At 44.7% G+C, this 14,238-nt stretch overlaps 1 protein-coding gene across 2 annotated transcripts in view; it reads right to left on the bottom strand.

Moving 5' to 3' along the window:
* PDE7A (phosphodiesterase 7A) overlaps positions 1–8,264 on the bottom strand; it is a 183,134-nt gene extending 174,870 nt beyond the window's left edge. The window contains exon 1 of one of the 2 annotated variants that reach the window (XM_077492795.1): positions 8,009–8,264. In XM_077492795.1, coding sequence (XP_077348921.1) covers positions 8,009–8,146 — 138 coding nt within the window. In that variant the 5' untranslated portion in view covers positions 8,147–8,264. The remainder of the gene's footprint in view (positions 1–8,008) is intronic. The other variant, XM_077492796.1, reaches the window with a different exon arrangement.
* Between the last annotated feature and the right edge of the window lie 5,974 nt (positions 8,265–14,238).

Genomic DNA, 14,238 nt, shown 5'->3' on the forward strand with positions numbered 1-14,238 from the left:
TTTAACCCCGTGATCACCCCCCGTCGCCAGTGTCACTAAGGCTGGGTTCACATTGCAGCGGTTTATGAGAACGAATGTGATTTGCACCGCACTGCAGTGCAAATCACATCCGATCTCTGTGCGATTCGAGTTCAGCCATACAGATAGTATGGCTGAATTCGCGCCGCACATTTGCACGGGACCCTTTTTTTGGTCCGCAGCAGAATCGGATCGCATGGGTGTTCACACCATGCGATCCGAGTTTGCAGATCGCACTGCGATATGCGAACTGATCTGGGGGTGTCATTAACATTTCACTGACACTCCCAGCAGTTCGCATAGGGCAGTGTGAACTGCCGCCGGGAGGCATGCGATGCGGGAATCCGCCGCGGATTTGTGGCGTTCCCGCATCGCTCCAGTGTGAACCCAGCCTAATAAGCGATCATTTTTCTGATCGCTGTATTAGTGTCACAGTTGACGCTAGTTAGGCAGGTAGGTATTTAGGTTCGCCGCAGCTTTTTATAGCGCCAGGGACCCCCATATACTACCGCATAAAGCCCCCTGATTGCCCCCTAGTTAACCCTTTCACCAGTGATCACCATATAACTGTTACAGGTGACGCTGGTTGGTTAGTTATTTTTTTTTATAGTTTCAGGGCACCCGCCATTTACCTAGTCTCACTAGTGTACCCCTAAAATTAGGGGTGTCTACTTTCCAAAATGGGGTCATTTGGGGGGGGTTTGTGCCATCTTGGCATTTTATGGCCTTCAAAACTAATAGGTAGTGAGAAGTGAAATCAAAAATTTACGCCCTTAGAAAGCCTGAAGGCGGTGCTTGGTTTTCGAGGCCCCGTACGCGGCTAGGCTCCCAAAAAGTCCCACATGTGGTATCCCCGTACTCAGGAGAAGCAGCAGAATTTATTTTGGGGTGTCATTTCACATATGCCCATAGCATGTGTGAGCAATATATCATTTAGTGACAACTTTGTGTAAAAAAAAAAAAAAAAAAAAAAAAAACTTTTTTGTCATTATTCAATCGCTTGAGCCAAAAAAATAAAATATTCAATGGGCTCAACATGCCACTTATCAATTTCCTTAGGGGGTCTACTTTCCAAAATGGGGTCATTTGGGGGGGTTTGTACTGCCCTGCCATTTTAGCACCTCAAGAAATGAGATAGGCAGTCGTAAACTAAAAGCTGCGTAAATTCCAGAAAACGTACCTTAGTTTGTAGATGTGACAACTTTTGCGCAAACCAATAAATATACAATTATTGACTTTTTTTTTTTACCAAAGACATGTGGCTGAATACATTTTGGCCTAAATGTATGACTAAAATTGAGTTTATTGGATTTTTCTAATAACAAAAAGTAGAAAATATAATTTTTTTTCAAAATTTGCGGTCTTTTTACGTTTATATCGCAAAAAATAAAAAATCGCAGAGGCAATCAAATACCATCAAAAGAAAGCTCTATTTGTGGGAAGAAAAGGACGCAAATTTTGTTTGGGTACAACATTGCATGACCGCGCAATTACCAGTTAAATTACCATACTGAAAAGTAAGTTGAGCTTTGGCGCTAAAACCTTATTAGTGTACTATAAATATGAATGCTAATACTCTGCAAGGTTAAACGAAACCTAATGTAGAAATTTCCCAAACTACATTATATGCGTAATATTAAACAAATTGCGTGAGATGAAAAAATGTGAATGAAATGTGTGTCTGTTATCTTACAACATAAACATGCACAAGTGTAGTGAAAAATACAGTTAATCTATCACAACTAAAAAATATATATATATATATATATATATATATATATATATATATATATATATATATATATATATATATATATATATATATATATATATAACAACTAAAAATATGGGTGCTTTAGTGAAAAGTGCTTTTGCTCACATATGTGAGCCAATGATTATGCTCCAAAAGTGACAATCAGAAAAGCATTGTGAAAATACCAAGTAAAAACACCAAAAAAATCATATAATGTCCAATTAAAAATATTTTATAATGTCCAACTATAATAATAGTTGGACATTATATGATTTTTTTGGTGTTTTTACTTGGTATTTTCACAATGCTTTTCTGATTGTCACTTTTGGAGCATAATCATTGGCTCACATATGTGAGAAAAAGCACTTTTCACTAAAGCACCCATATTTTTAGTTGTTATATATATATATATATATATATATTTTTAGTTGTGATAGATTAACTGTATTTTTCACTACACTTGTGCATGTTTATGTTGTAAGATAACAGACACACATTTCATTCACATTTTTTCATCTCACGCAATTTGTTTAATATTACGCATATAATGTAGTTTGGGAAATTTCTACATTAGGTTTCGTTTAACCTTGCAGAGTATTAGCATTCATATTTATAGTACACTAATAAGGTTTTAGCGCCAAAGCTCAACTTACTTTTCAGATTTCCAGCCTATTCCCATTTAGAGGGATAGGTTTCAAGCACAGGCAGCTTTAACCCCTCATAGTTCACTTTATTGTAGTTTTTTTGGTTATTTCAAACTTGTCTAGTGAACAGGTAAATTTGTCCATAGCGCAATCTTATTTTTTCTTATTGTAAATTACCATACTATCTGTATGGCTGAACTCGAATCGCACAGAGATCGGATGTGATTTGCACTGCAGTGCGGTGCGAATCACATTCGTTCTCATAAACCGCTGCAATGTGAACCCAGCCTTAGTGACACTGGCGACGGGGGTGATCACGGGGTTAAACCTTTATTGGGGGGGTTAGGGGGGTACATTAGAACTAAAGGGGGCTAACCCTAACTGCCCTAACAGTTATTACAGTCACAAATGACACCAATGCAAAAAAAAAAAAAAAAAAAAAAAATGACATTGGTGTCACTGTGACTGGGGGGCAGGGGTAATTGGGAGGGTGATCGGGGGGGGGTGTGAGTGTGCCTGGCATGTTCTACTGTGTAGTGATGCGTTGGTGCAACTCACCGATCCTCTCTCCTCGGTGTCGGAACGAAAAATACCGACACGGAGGAGAGAATACATCACTTCCTCTCCTGTGTTTACATTACAGGAGAGGAAGTGATGTCACGAAGGATTTCTATTCGTCGGGAGCGATCGCGAGGGGGTGGCCATGAATGAATGGCCGCCCCCTCGTCCGGGATCGCTCCCGAACGAATACCGACCGCCGCAGGCACCGGGCGGGGGCCCGATCGGGCCCCCGACCCGCGGGAAGGCAGGGACGTACATGTACGCCCTTATGCCTGCCCCTGCCATTCTGTCGACGTACATCGTCGTGCGGCGGTCGGGAAGTGGTTAAGCTAGTGCATTGTTGGTTCACTTACCTTTTCCTTCGATTTCCCTTCTAAATGTTTTTTCTCTTTGTCTGAATTTCTCACTTCCTGTTTCTCCTCAGTAAACTTCACACCATCATCTGAGCGGTGTTTAGTCAGCCAGAACAGCTTACTGAGGAGGAACAGGAAGTGAGAAATTCAGACAAATAAAACAAAAGAAAAAAAAAAAACATTTAGAAGGGAAATCAAAGGAAAAAGATAAGTGAACCAACAATGCACTAGCTTAAAGGAACCTATTTAGAAAATAAAAAACAAACCTTTACAACCCCTTTAAAACATGGAAAATACATTTAAAAACACTGTCAACAATAGAGAAAGTCAATATAACAAGATTTAACAGTATATCCTGTACATAGCCATAGGAAATAGCCTAAGTGGCTTGGAGGTGAAGAAAAGAAAGAAAGAAAAAAAAAAAAAAAAAAAATCACTCATTCCACAGTCAATTTGTTGGATTCTAGGAGGTAAGCTAAGTAACAGATGGAGATGGTAGTAATATCCTGTAGCGACTTTCCCCGTTGACAGTGTTTTAAATGCATTTTCTATGTTTAATAAGCAATAATTTGTTATAAAAAATACCCCATGTGGTCATGCCTAAAAAGTCCAAGCCTTCCAGTCTAAAAAAAAAATAAAAAACCTGTCTAAAATTATAGGATGTGGCACAGAATACTTTGGCAATATCCACAGTACCACTCTGTGGTGATACTAAAGACTTTATTCAATCTACAGAACCGGTCAGAAACCTGCGACTTTCTGCAAATGCGCAGCAGATCCCAGACATGTGCACGAAACTGGGGTCTTCACAGATGCTGGATCTTAGTGAAAGATGGTGGCACAGGAGAAGAGCAGGCAGGGAAAGTAATGGCTGCCAGGAACACAACACTGAACGCCATGGACTAGTAAAGTATTTTTATTTATATTCTGATATTTGGTAATTCTATGAGCAAAGAACTGAATTTTTGCCAAGCAGAGCGAAAGTGTTATTAGACCCAAAAACGTAGTATATTGCATTGGTCCCTCCACACATGCCAGGGTGCTGGGTGTAATCCTTGACTCTGACCTTTCCTTCAGCCCCCACATCCAATTACTGGCTAAATCTTGCCTCCTTAACAGCTCCAGAATTCACCCCTTCCTGACTAACAACACCACAAAGCAACTTATTCACTCCTTGGTTATTTCCCGCCTTGAATACTCCCTCCTTAACCGCTTCCGGACCGACGCACGCCGATATACGCCCCAACTTTGAAGAGGGATATCTTTGTTATGGTACCAGCTAGCTGCCATAACCCTGGCAATTGCATTTTAGTGCAAATATGAGATTTGAGGTGTTTTTGACCCCAGAGCTCATATCTAAGAGGACCTGCTTTTTTATTTATTTATATATTTTTTTTTTTTAAGAAAAGTGAAAAGTTTAAAAAAATAAAATGTTTCTGCACGCCAAGCTCGCATGCAGAAGAGAACGCATATGCGAGCAGCACCTGCATATGAAAACGGTGTTCAAACCACAAGTGAGGCTCTCATTACTCCAGTATGTCCGATCAGCTCCTATCCTGTCCACTTTTAGGAGATTCCGGAAAATTAATTCAGTCAGTGAAGCCTATCCCACACCCAGCTAACAACTACCCCTGAGCCACCCCCCAATCAAATCATCCCCTGCAGCTCTTACCTTTTGTACCACCTCCCCCCTCCCTTTAGAATGTAAGCTCCATGAGCGGGGCCCTCCTGTCTTGAGCTGTACTGCAACTGTGCTGTCTCCCCCCCCCCCCCCCCACATTGCTGCGCAAACTGATAAATTATGATTAATAATATTACTACCAAATAAAACTATTGCAGCTGACCAATCATTAGATATGGTGGCTGAGTTTGTTTTCTTATTTTAGTTTTTTTCCCCTGGTGATCTGGCCATTAATACCTGCATTAGGAGCATCTACACTCTGGATGGAGGCACAGCAGAGACACCTTTGGACAGCACCATTGACAATCTTGGGGAGGGGCGTGTTAAATGTATTAGCAGATTTAGATACAGTAACAAACTGAATTCAAACTCCAGCTAACACTTTTTAAAAATGCACTCTGCACCAAACAGCATGCGGTGCCATGTAATTTGGTGCCCACAAAACGCTCTGCATTTGGGGTGCTGCTAACAATATATAGGCACCTGCATGCAGATTGCAAGGGCAACATATTCATGTGCATATATATTCAGAATGCACCTTTTCCATACTGCATTCTGGTGTGAACCAGTCCTAATAACGCTTGAAGTTCCTTTTTAGTAGTAGTTGTAAACATGCAATGTTATAGACATTTTTTAATACTGTTATAAACATGCAGGCACCATAACTGCTTTTGCTTAGTTTCAGAAATGACCTTTCTTGCCAGGGTAAAATGTTCTGTCAGGTGAACAGCACTTCCAGATAGTGAGGGGCAGAGTTACAGGACACTGTGCAGACGTAGTCTACTCAGCCCGAGGCAAGATGCAGGCTGTGTTTGTGCAGGGGCTGCATTCAAGAGGTAGGCTGTGATTGGGAGACGGTGTGTGCCAGAGGCAGGTTGTGATTGGCTTGGGGGTGTGGTAGCTGAACAAATTACCCAATACAGATATGCTGTGTGTCTGCACAGTGTCCTGTACCTCTGAATGGCCAACCAAAAGGAGAACAAAACAGACAAGAATAGATCCACTTTTGTGCTTTGTGTGGTCAGTTTAGAACAAGGAAGAAAGGCAACTAGCAGGATCATCCAGATACTTCAGATGAAACTGATAGGGACGTTGGATTTATAAAATACACACATAAAAAATAAATATTTAGGGTAACATGCACCTAAGGATCCAGTCACATGATATCAACAGCAACCAACTTCAGAGGAGAGAGCAGCGACAAGAGCTCTCAGTGATGGCACCCATAGACTTACTATGGGGCATCCGTTGTCAGCTTTAAAAAGATAAAAAAGTAGTGATGCACAGTACTATAACAGGGAATTTAGCCTAGGAGACTAATAAATTCTATAGGCACTAAAATTGTTAGGCGATATATATATATACTACCGCATAAAGTAAAAGAAGGTATATGAAAAAAGTTGTGCATGTTATATGAGGGGGTGGTAAGGGACCCTTTCCCTCCTCTCCCAATGTCAGTCGCTGGGATCCAATCACATGACTGGACCAAAGTGCCCTTAGATTAAGCATACACATCTTTCCTTTAGAGCTGTGGTGTCCAAACTGCAGCCTGGGGGCCAGATGGGACGCTCTGCTTGCCTTTATCTGGCCCTTGGGAGACCATTCCTCCTACTGGCACCAATGGCGGGGCATCTATCCTCCCACTGACACCAATGGCAGGGCAGGATAGAGGATTTGGAAGTCTGGTCCCCAACCAAGACCCACCAAAGGAAAAAAGCACTTGGACTATCTTGGGACAACCTTGGTAGACAAGCATAAAATTTAGGTAATACAAACAAGAAAAAATGTTTTTTTTTTAAATGACAGATGATGTAGTATTTTGACTATTTTCACCTGTCCGATTTTAAAAATGTCTCTCTCCTGTGTATTAATAAATGACCTAAATCTTATGCTTGTCTATATATTCGTTCATATACAAAAAAAAATAAAAAAAAATTATTATATTTGTACAGAGATAGTCCAAGTGCTCTTTTCCTTTGGTGGGTCTCGGTTGGGGACCAGACTCCCAAATCTCTATCCTATCTAAATCTGATTGACGGTACATTTTGCATTTATTTTTTAAGTCACATCATGTGAGGCCATCCATTTCTTTAATACCAATGGTGGGGCACCGCCATGCCTCCCACTGATGCCAATGGCAGGGCACTATTCCTTCCACAGATATCAATGATGGGTTGTCAGTACAGAAGGAGACATTTCCTACTCTCACTGGCCACAATCTGGCCCCTCTAAAGTCTGAAGGATAATAAACTGGCCCTTTTTTTTTTTCTCGTCTTTGGCTGTGTTTCAGGTCCAAATTGAGGCAAAAAGTCAGTCCCAATTCGCCCCTGAAGCGGTGAACAGGGGCAGACCGGACGCCTGCTGCAAGCCACTCCCCCACATAGTGAACCCAGCCTTAAAAAAAAAAAAAAAAAAAGAAGAAGAAGGTGTTGTAAACCCTTGTCCCCCCCCCCCCCCCCCCCGATCTTGAAGCAACCTATGCATGAAGCTGAAAAAACTGCCACTGTCCAGCCTCCCAATTTTACTCCCCTAAGCCCGTTCATTCCCTCGGCGGAGACGAGCTCTTACTCTCTGCCTGCTGTCTCTGCTCTTGATTGGATAGATTGATAGCAGCCCAGCCATTGGCTCCCGCCGCTGTCAATTAAATCCAATGACGCAGGGGGCAGGGCCAAGTCCCTTTTTCTGTGTGAATACACACAGAAGCAGGACTGGGGAGCACGCCCTTATGGGTGTCCTCCAAGAAGAGCGCTTCTCCAATGTGGACACCTGATGTGGGAGAGGCGCTACCAGTGCCACTGGTGGTCCCACAAGAGGACGATTGGGGCCACTTTGTGCAAAACAAACTGCACAGTAGAGGAAAGTAGGATTTATTTATTTTTTAAACCACAAAGGTTTACAAACTCCTTTAGGATAACATTAGCCTGTACAACTTCTTTAAGACATAACTTCTCTGTGCCAGCACATATTTCATCCAAAAGCCCCAATCGATGGTGCTTACCTGCGAAAGCTGTCTTGGGTTGGGGCATCCAAACAACGCGGAGCTGGAACTGAAGCTGATGGCACCTCTGCGGCTTAGGACATGCTTGGGCACCGGCCTGTCCAGGGGCAGCACCGGCAGCTGGTAACATACTTCCATTGAACAATGCCTCAGGGGGGCAACTCACCAAGAAACACAAAAGCAAGAACACCTATGTATATATACAGACACCCACACCTGCGTGCTTCAAAAAAAAAAAAAAAAAAAGAAGACTAAAAGGGGGGGGAGGGGGGTCAAAGAAGGGGTAACTCAGAGACTAGCCAGACTAGAAATAAAAATTGCAGTCCAAAAGGAGAACATCTCTAGCGAAAATCCCTCATCAACAGTTTATCATAGAGAGTCATGCCATGCAATCCTATGGGGGAGGAGTGGAGGGGGCAGAGGGGTGGCTGGTCCTGGGGGGGTTATAGGATGCCAACCTTGCCCAGGCTGATGGAGTGGTGGGGTGTGATAGAGAGGCACTGGTCCTCTATGGAGGTCCCAGCAAATGTTAGAATAAAGGTAGAAGATTGGGAGCACAGGGGACACTTCCAGACACAGCAGCTCCTTTGGCCAACACTAGAGCTGCCAGATGGCCAGTCTGGGCCTGGAGGGGAGTGCAGATCCTGGGAGTAAACAATGAATGAGTGTCGCCCCCTCTCTCTCTCGCTCTCTCAGTGGGATGTGTGGTGTGGCCCTGTACTGGGGCCCCTAAGGACAGTGCTCCCTGCTCGTGCCCGGGGCTGGCACTGATATGAGCTCGGTGCTGTGGACGGGCAGCTGGCTCTTCTTCTCCTCCCTCCGGACGGGCTCAGCACTCCCATCTTCTCCTCAGCCGCTGCCGCCGCCGGGTCACAGTCTCATCTTCTCCCCTCCTCCTCCCCCCCTCCCTGGGGCAGCTGTGGGGCCTCCCCCGCCCGGGTGCTCGCTGACTGGTGCCCTGGATGGATGGTCGGGTGACGCAGGCCGTGTGTGGATGTGTGAGAGGAATGGCAGCCGCTCTATTGTCAGTCAGCGAGCTCCTCCTGCTCCGTCAGCCCCATAGAGCCACACACAGCCCCCCTCCCCGGTGCTCCGGGATCCCGCATGCCGGGGACACAACGTATAATATAAAGAAATTCAAACTATAGGGGGGAAAAAAAAAAAGTAAATAAAAGCGCCGTGTGCACGCCTCTCAGCAGCTGCCCATACCGCCGGCTGCAGCTACCAACACACTCCAGCCTGGATTCCAGGGGCTTAAAGGACACTTCATGACATCACGGTCATATGATCGGCTCGAGCGTGACGTCACGGCGCCACGTGACTCGGGCAGAAGGAGCAGGCGGGAGAATCGAGTGGAGCCGACCTGGTGATAGCAGCTGGACAGCCCGGCTATGAATGGAGCAGCAGTGTGTCATGTCGGCTTATAGCCTGTGCTGATAGGGCAATAAATGGCATTTACCAGGATTGTTCGTGTTTTGTATGTAGCACTAACCCCCGAAGGAGCTGCTGGTTATTTTTGGGCTTACCGTTACCTTCTGTTCTCCTTGTGACATGTCTAGGGGATATCCATGGTAGATGGCCCAGTAACTCGAGACTGACAACAGATCCACTTGAGGATTGAATGGATTTTATTTGCAAAACTCAGTCAATTAAACCGTTTTTCAACTTGGGATCAGAGGGTTGGAAAGGAAGTGCAGGTACTCTTATGCCCCGTACACACGAGAGGACTTATGTCCGACAGACTTCCAAAGGAGTTCTGCCGGAGTTCTGACAGACTTTTGGGCCGAACGGACTTGGCCACACACGATTACACTAAACTCCGACGGATTCGAACGTGATGACGTATGACTGGACTCGAATAAGTAAGTTCATAGCCAATAGCTGCCCTAGCGTCGGTTTTAGTCCGTCGGAGTAGCATACACACGAGCGGATTTTTCGAAGGGGACCGGGTCCGGCGGAGTTCCGTCGGGAAAATTTGAAGCATGCTTCATTTCTAAAGTCCGTCAGACTTTTGCGAAGCTAAAGTCTGTTGCAGCCCACACACGATCGGATAGTCTGACGGACTCGGTCTGACGGACTTTGGATGTTGAAAAGTCCGCTCGTGTGTACGGGGCTTTAGTGTCAAAGTCAAAAAGGTTGAAGAACTTGCTTTGACTGTATCCAGAGAATAGCCATTCGCAGCTGGATGGTCACTCAGGTTGGACAGTCCTTCTCTCACAAGGCCTAGCAGCCAACAAGGTGCTTACTCAGGAACAAGTCTCTGCCACAGACGTTGTTGTAGAACATACAAAATAACCTCTCTTCCACAGACGTTGTTGTAGAACATACAAAATAACGTCTCTGCCACAGACGTTGTTGTAGAACATGTAGGGAAACTAAACTTGAAACACTTGTGGGATACCTGGATCTTTCAGCCTGCTTTGCGATATCCATAAGACCGGATTCTCTTGGTTACTTCAGCCCTTCCAGGCTCTTGTTAAGAAAACCAACCCGTACGTGGTGTTCTTCTAAAGGAGTCCTCCCCTGGAATGCTTGAAGTACTCTGGGTCTCTCCCGAACCAGAGACAGCACCCAACCACCTCAGAATCCTCCTTTAGTTTCCTTGCCTCGGGCTAGCCAGCCCAGAGGCATCAAAGTCGGGTGATCCGCACCCCAGGCCATAGCCTTCCTGGGGGCTGGTCAGGAGGACCAGGACCATGAGGTCAGCACATCATACTGGACCGGAAACCCCAAACCACATAATGTCCGCATCTTAAATACCCTCTCCCAGAGGGCGCCTAACCAGACCATAGTTCCACGCCTGCCACAAGAGACAGTGCCCCCTGTGGCCAGGCTGAACATCTCACAGTCCAGTCAGACTGATGCAGAAGTCCAATTTAGACAAATAAACACAAACCAAACTGCAGTTTAGGCAAAGTTTAACTTTGAAAAACGCATAGGAGCCGCTGCTACACATATAAAGAAATATATAGTGTGCTGATTATACAGGGCAGCAGCAAGGGTGGCTAGGGCAAATGCCCCCCCACCCCACCCCACTGATAATATAGTAAATATATTACCAACTCCGAGACACAGCCACCCGTCTAAGCTAGTTTGCCTGAACTGGTTGCTAGGGCTGCCCCGCCTGGCATCTAGCAACGAGTGACATCACAGTCTCTATCAGAGTGAGGTCCAGCAGAGAGAGGCCTTTGTCTAGTGCTGCACCACACAGCTGTCTCCTTCCACCTCCTCCTTTCGGTGCACAAGGAGTGACTTGGCAGTAGGGAGGGAATGGTCAGTGTGTGTGTGATCTTCTTCATGCCAGTGTCTCCATGGCTCCACTCCATCTCCGGCAGTATTGCATGCAGAGAGAGTGACTTGCAGCAACCGGCCCAACCTTTTCTGTCTCTGGGCTGCTGCTGCACTGCTGGCTCAGATCCATGGCTGCCCAAGTTCTCCTGCAGCCCACCCGAACTACTGTCTCAGGGACCAAATTGGACCAGCCCCAGAGAGGGGAAGGGGTGAGGATTGGATGGAATAGTAGTATACAGTAATAAAGGAGAAGATGAGTGACATAAGTGGGGGAGGGGGGCAGTAATGAAGGAGAAGATGACACAAGTGGAGACAATAATGAAGATGACACAATGGGGGACAGTAATGAAAAAGAAGGTGACACAAGCAGGGGACAGTAATGAAGGAGAAGGTGACACAAGCAGGGGACAGTAATGAAGGAGAAGGTGACACAAGCGGGGAACAGTAATGAAGGAGAAGGTGACACAAGCGGGGAACAGTAATGAAGTAGAAGGTGACACATGCGGGGAACAGTAATGAAGTAGAAGGTGACACAAGCGGGGGACAATAATGAAGGAGAAGGTGACACATGCGGGGAACAGTAATGAAGGAGAAGGTGACACAAGCGGGGAACAGTAATGAAGGAGAAGGTGATACAAGCGGGGAACAGTAATGAAGGAGAAGGTGACACGAGCGGGGAACAGTAATGAAGGAGAAGGTGACACAAGCGGGGAACAGTAATGAAGGAGAAGGTGACACAAGCGGGGAACAGTAATGAAGGAGAAGGTGATACAAGCGGGGAACAGTAATGAAGGAGAAGGTGACACAAGCGGGGAACAGTAATGAAGGAGAAGGTGACACAAGCGGGGAACAGTAATGAAGGAGAAGGTGACACAAGCGGGGAACAGTAATGAAGGAGAAGGTGACATAAGCGGGGAACAGTAATGAAGGAGAAGGTGACACAAGCGGGGAACAGAAATGAAGGAGAAGGTGACACAAGCGGGGAACAGAAATGAAGGAGAAGGTGACACAAGCAGGGAACAGTAATGAAGGAGAAGGTGACACAAGCAGGGAACAGTAATGAAGGAGAAGGTGACATAAGCGGGGAACAGTAATGAAGGAGAAGGTGACATAAGCGGGGAACAGTAATGAAGGAGAAGGTGACATAAGCGGGGAACAGTAATGAAGGAGAAGGTGACACAAGTGGGGGACAATAATGAAGGAGACGGTGACACAATCGGGGGGACAGTAATGAATGAGGTGACACAAGCGGGGGACAGTAATGAAGGTGGGGACACAAGCTGGGGACAGTAATGAAGGAGGTGATGCAAGCGGGAGACAGTAATGAAGGAAGTGACACAAGCAGGGGACAGTAATGAAGGAGAAGATGACACAAGCAGGAGACAGTAATGAAGGAGGCGACACAAGCGGGTCTTTAACCACTTCAGCTCCGGACCAATAAATACCTTAAGGACCAGAGGTCTTTTTGCAATTTCGCACTGCGCTGCTTTAACTGGTAATTGCGCGGTCATGCAATATTGCACCCAAACGAAATTTGCGTCCTTTTCTTCCCACAAATAGAGCTTTTTTTTGATGGTATTTGATTGCCTCTGCGATTTTTTTTTTTTGCGATATAAATGGAAAAAGAGCGAAAATTTTGAAAAAAAAAGATATTTTCTTCTTTTTGTTATAAGAAAAATCGAATAAACTAAATTTTAGTCATACATTGAGGGCAAAATTTATTCAGCCACATGTCTTTAGTAAAAAAAATGTCAATAAGCGTATATTTTTTGGTTTGCGCAACAGTTATAGCGTCTACAAACTAGAGTACATTTTCTGGAATTTACACAGCTTTTAATTTATGACTGCCGATCTCATTTCTTGAGGTGCTAAAATGGCAGGGCAGTACAAATCCCCCCCAAATGACCCCATTTTGGAAAGTAGACACCCCAAGGAAATTGCTGATGGGTATGTTGAGCCCATTGAATATTTATTTTTTTTGTCCTAAGGGATTGAATAATGACAAAAAAAAAAAAAAAAATTTTTTTTTACAAAAAGTTGTCACTAAATGATATATTGCTCACACATGCCATGGTTATATGTGGAATTGCACCCCAAAATATATTCCGCTACTTCTCCCGAGTATGGGGATACCACATGTGTGGGACTTTTTGGGAGTCTAGTCGCGCACGGCACCCCGAAAACCAATCACCACCTTCAAGATTTCTAAGGGTGCAAATTTTTGATTTAACTCCTCACTACCTATCACAGTTTCGAAGGCCATAAAATGCCAAAATAGCACAAAACCCCCCAAAATGACCCCATTTTGGAAAGTAGACACCCCAAGCTATTTACTGAGAGGCATGTTGAGTCCATGGAATATTTTATATTTTGCCACAAGTTGCGGGAATATTACAAACTTTTTTTTTTTTGCACCAAGTTGTCACTAAATGATATATTGCTCACACATGCTATGGGCATATGTGAAATGACACCCCAAAATACATTCTGCTGCTTCTCCTGAGTACAGGGATACCACATGTGTGGGACTTTTTGGGAGTCTAGTCGCGCACGGCACCCCGAAAACCAATCACCACCTTCAGGATTTCTAAGGGTGCAAATTTTTGATTTAACTCCTCACTACCTATCACAGTTTCGAAGTCCATAAAATGCCAAAATAGCACAAAACCCCCCCAAATGACCCCATTTTGGAAAGTAGACACCCCAAGCTATTTACTGAGAGGCATGTTGAGTCCATGGAATATTTTATATTTTGCCAAAAGTTGCGGGAATATTACAAACTTTTTTTTTTTTTGCACAAAGTTGTCACTAAATGATATATTGCTCACACATGCTATGGGCAGAAGTCAAATTACACCCCAAAATAAATTCTGCTGCTTCTCCCGAGTACGGGGATACCACATGTGGGGGACTTTTTGGGAGCCTAGCCACGTACGGGA

Source organism: Lithobates pipiens, unplaced genomic scaffold (assembly GCF_037356315.1).
Source record: "Lithobates pipiens isolate NorthernLeopardFrog02 unplaced genomic scaffold, aLitPip1_a1.2 Scaffold_19, whole genome shotgun sequence".
Lineage (NCBI taxonomy): Eukaryota > Metazoa > Chordata > Amphibia > Anura > Ranidae > Lithobates > Lithobates pipiens.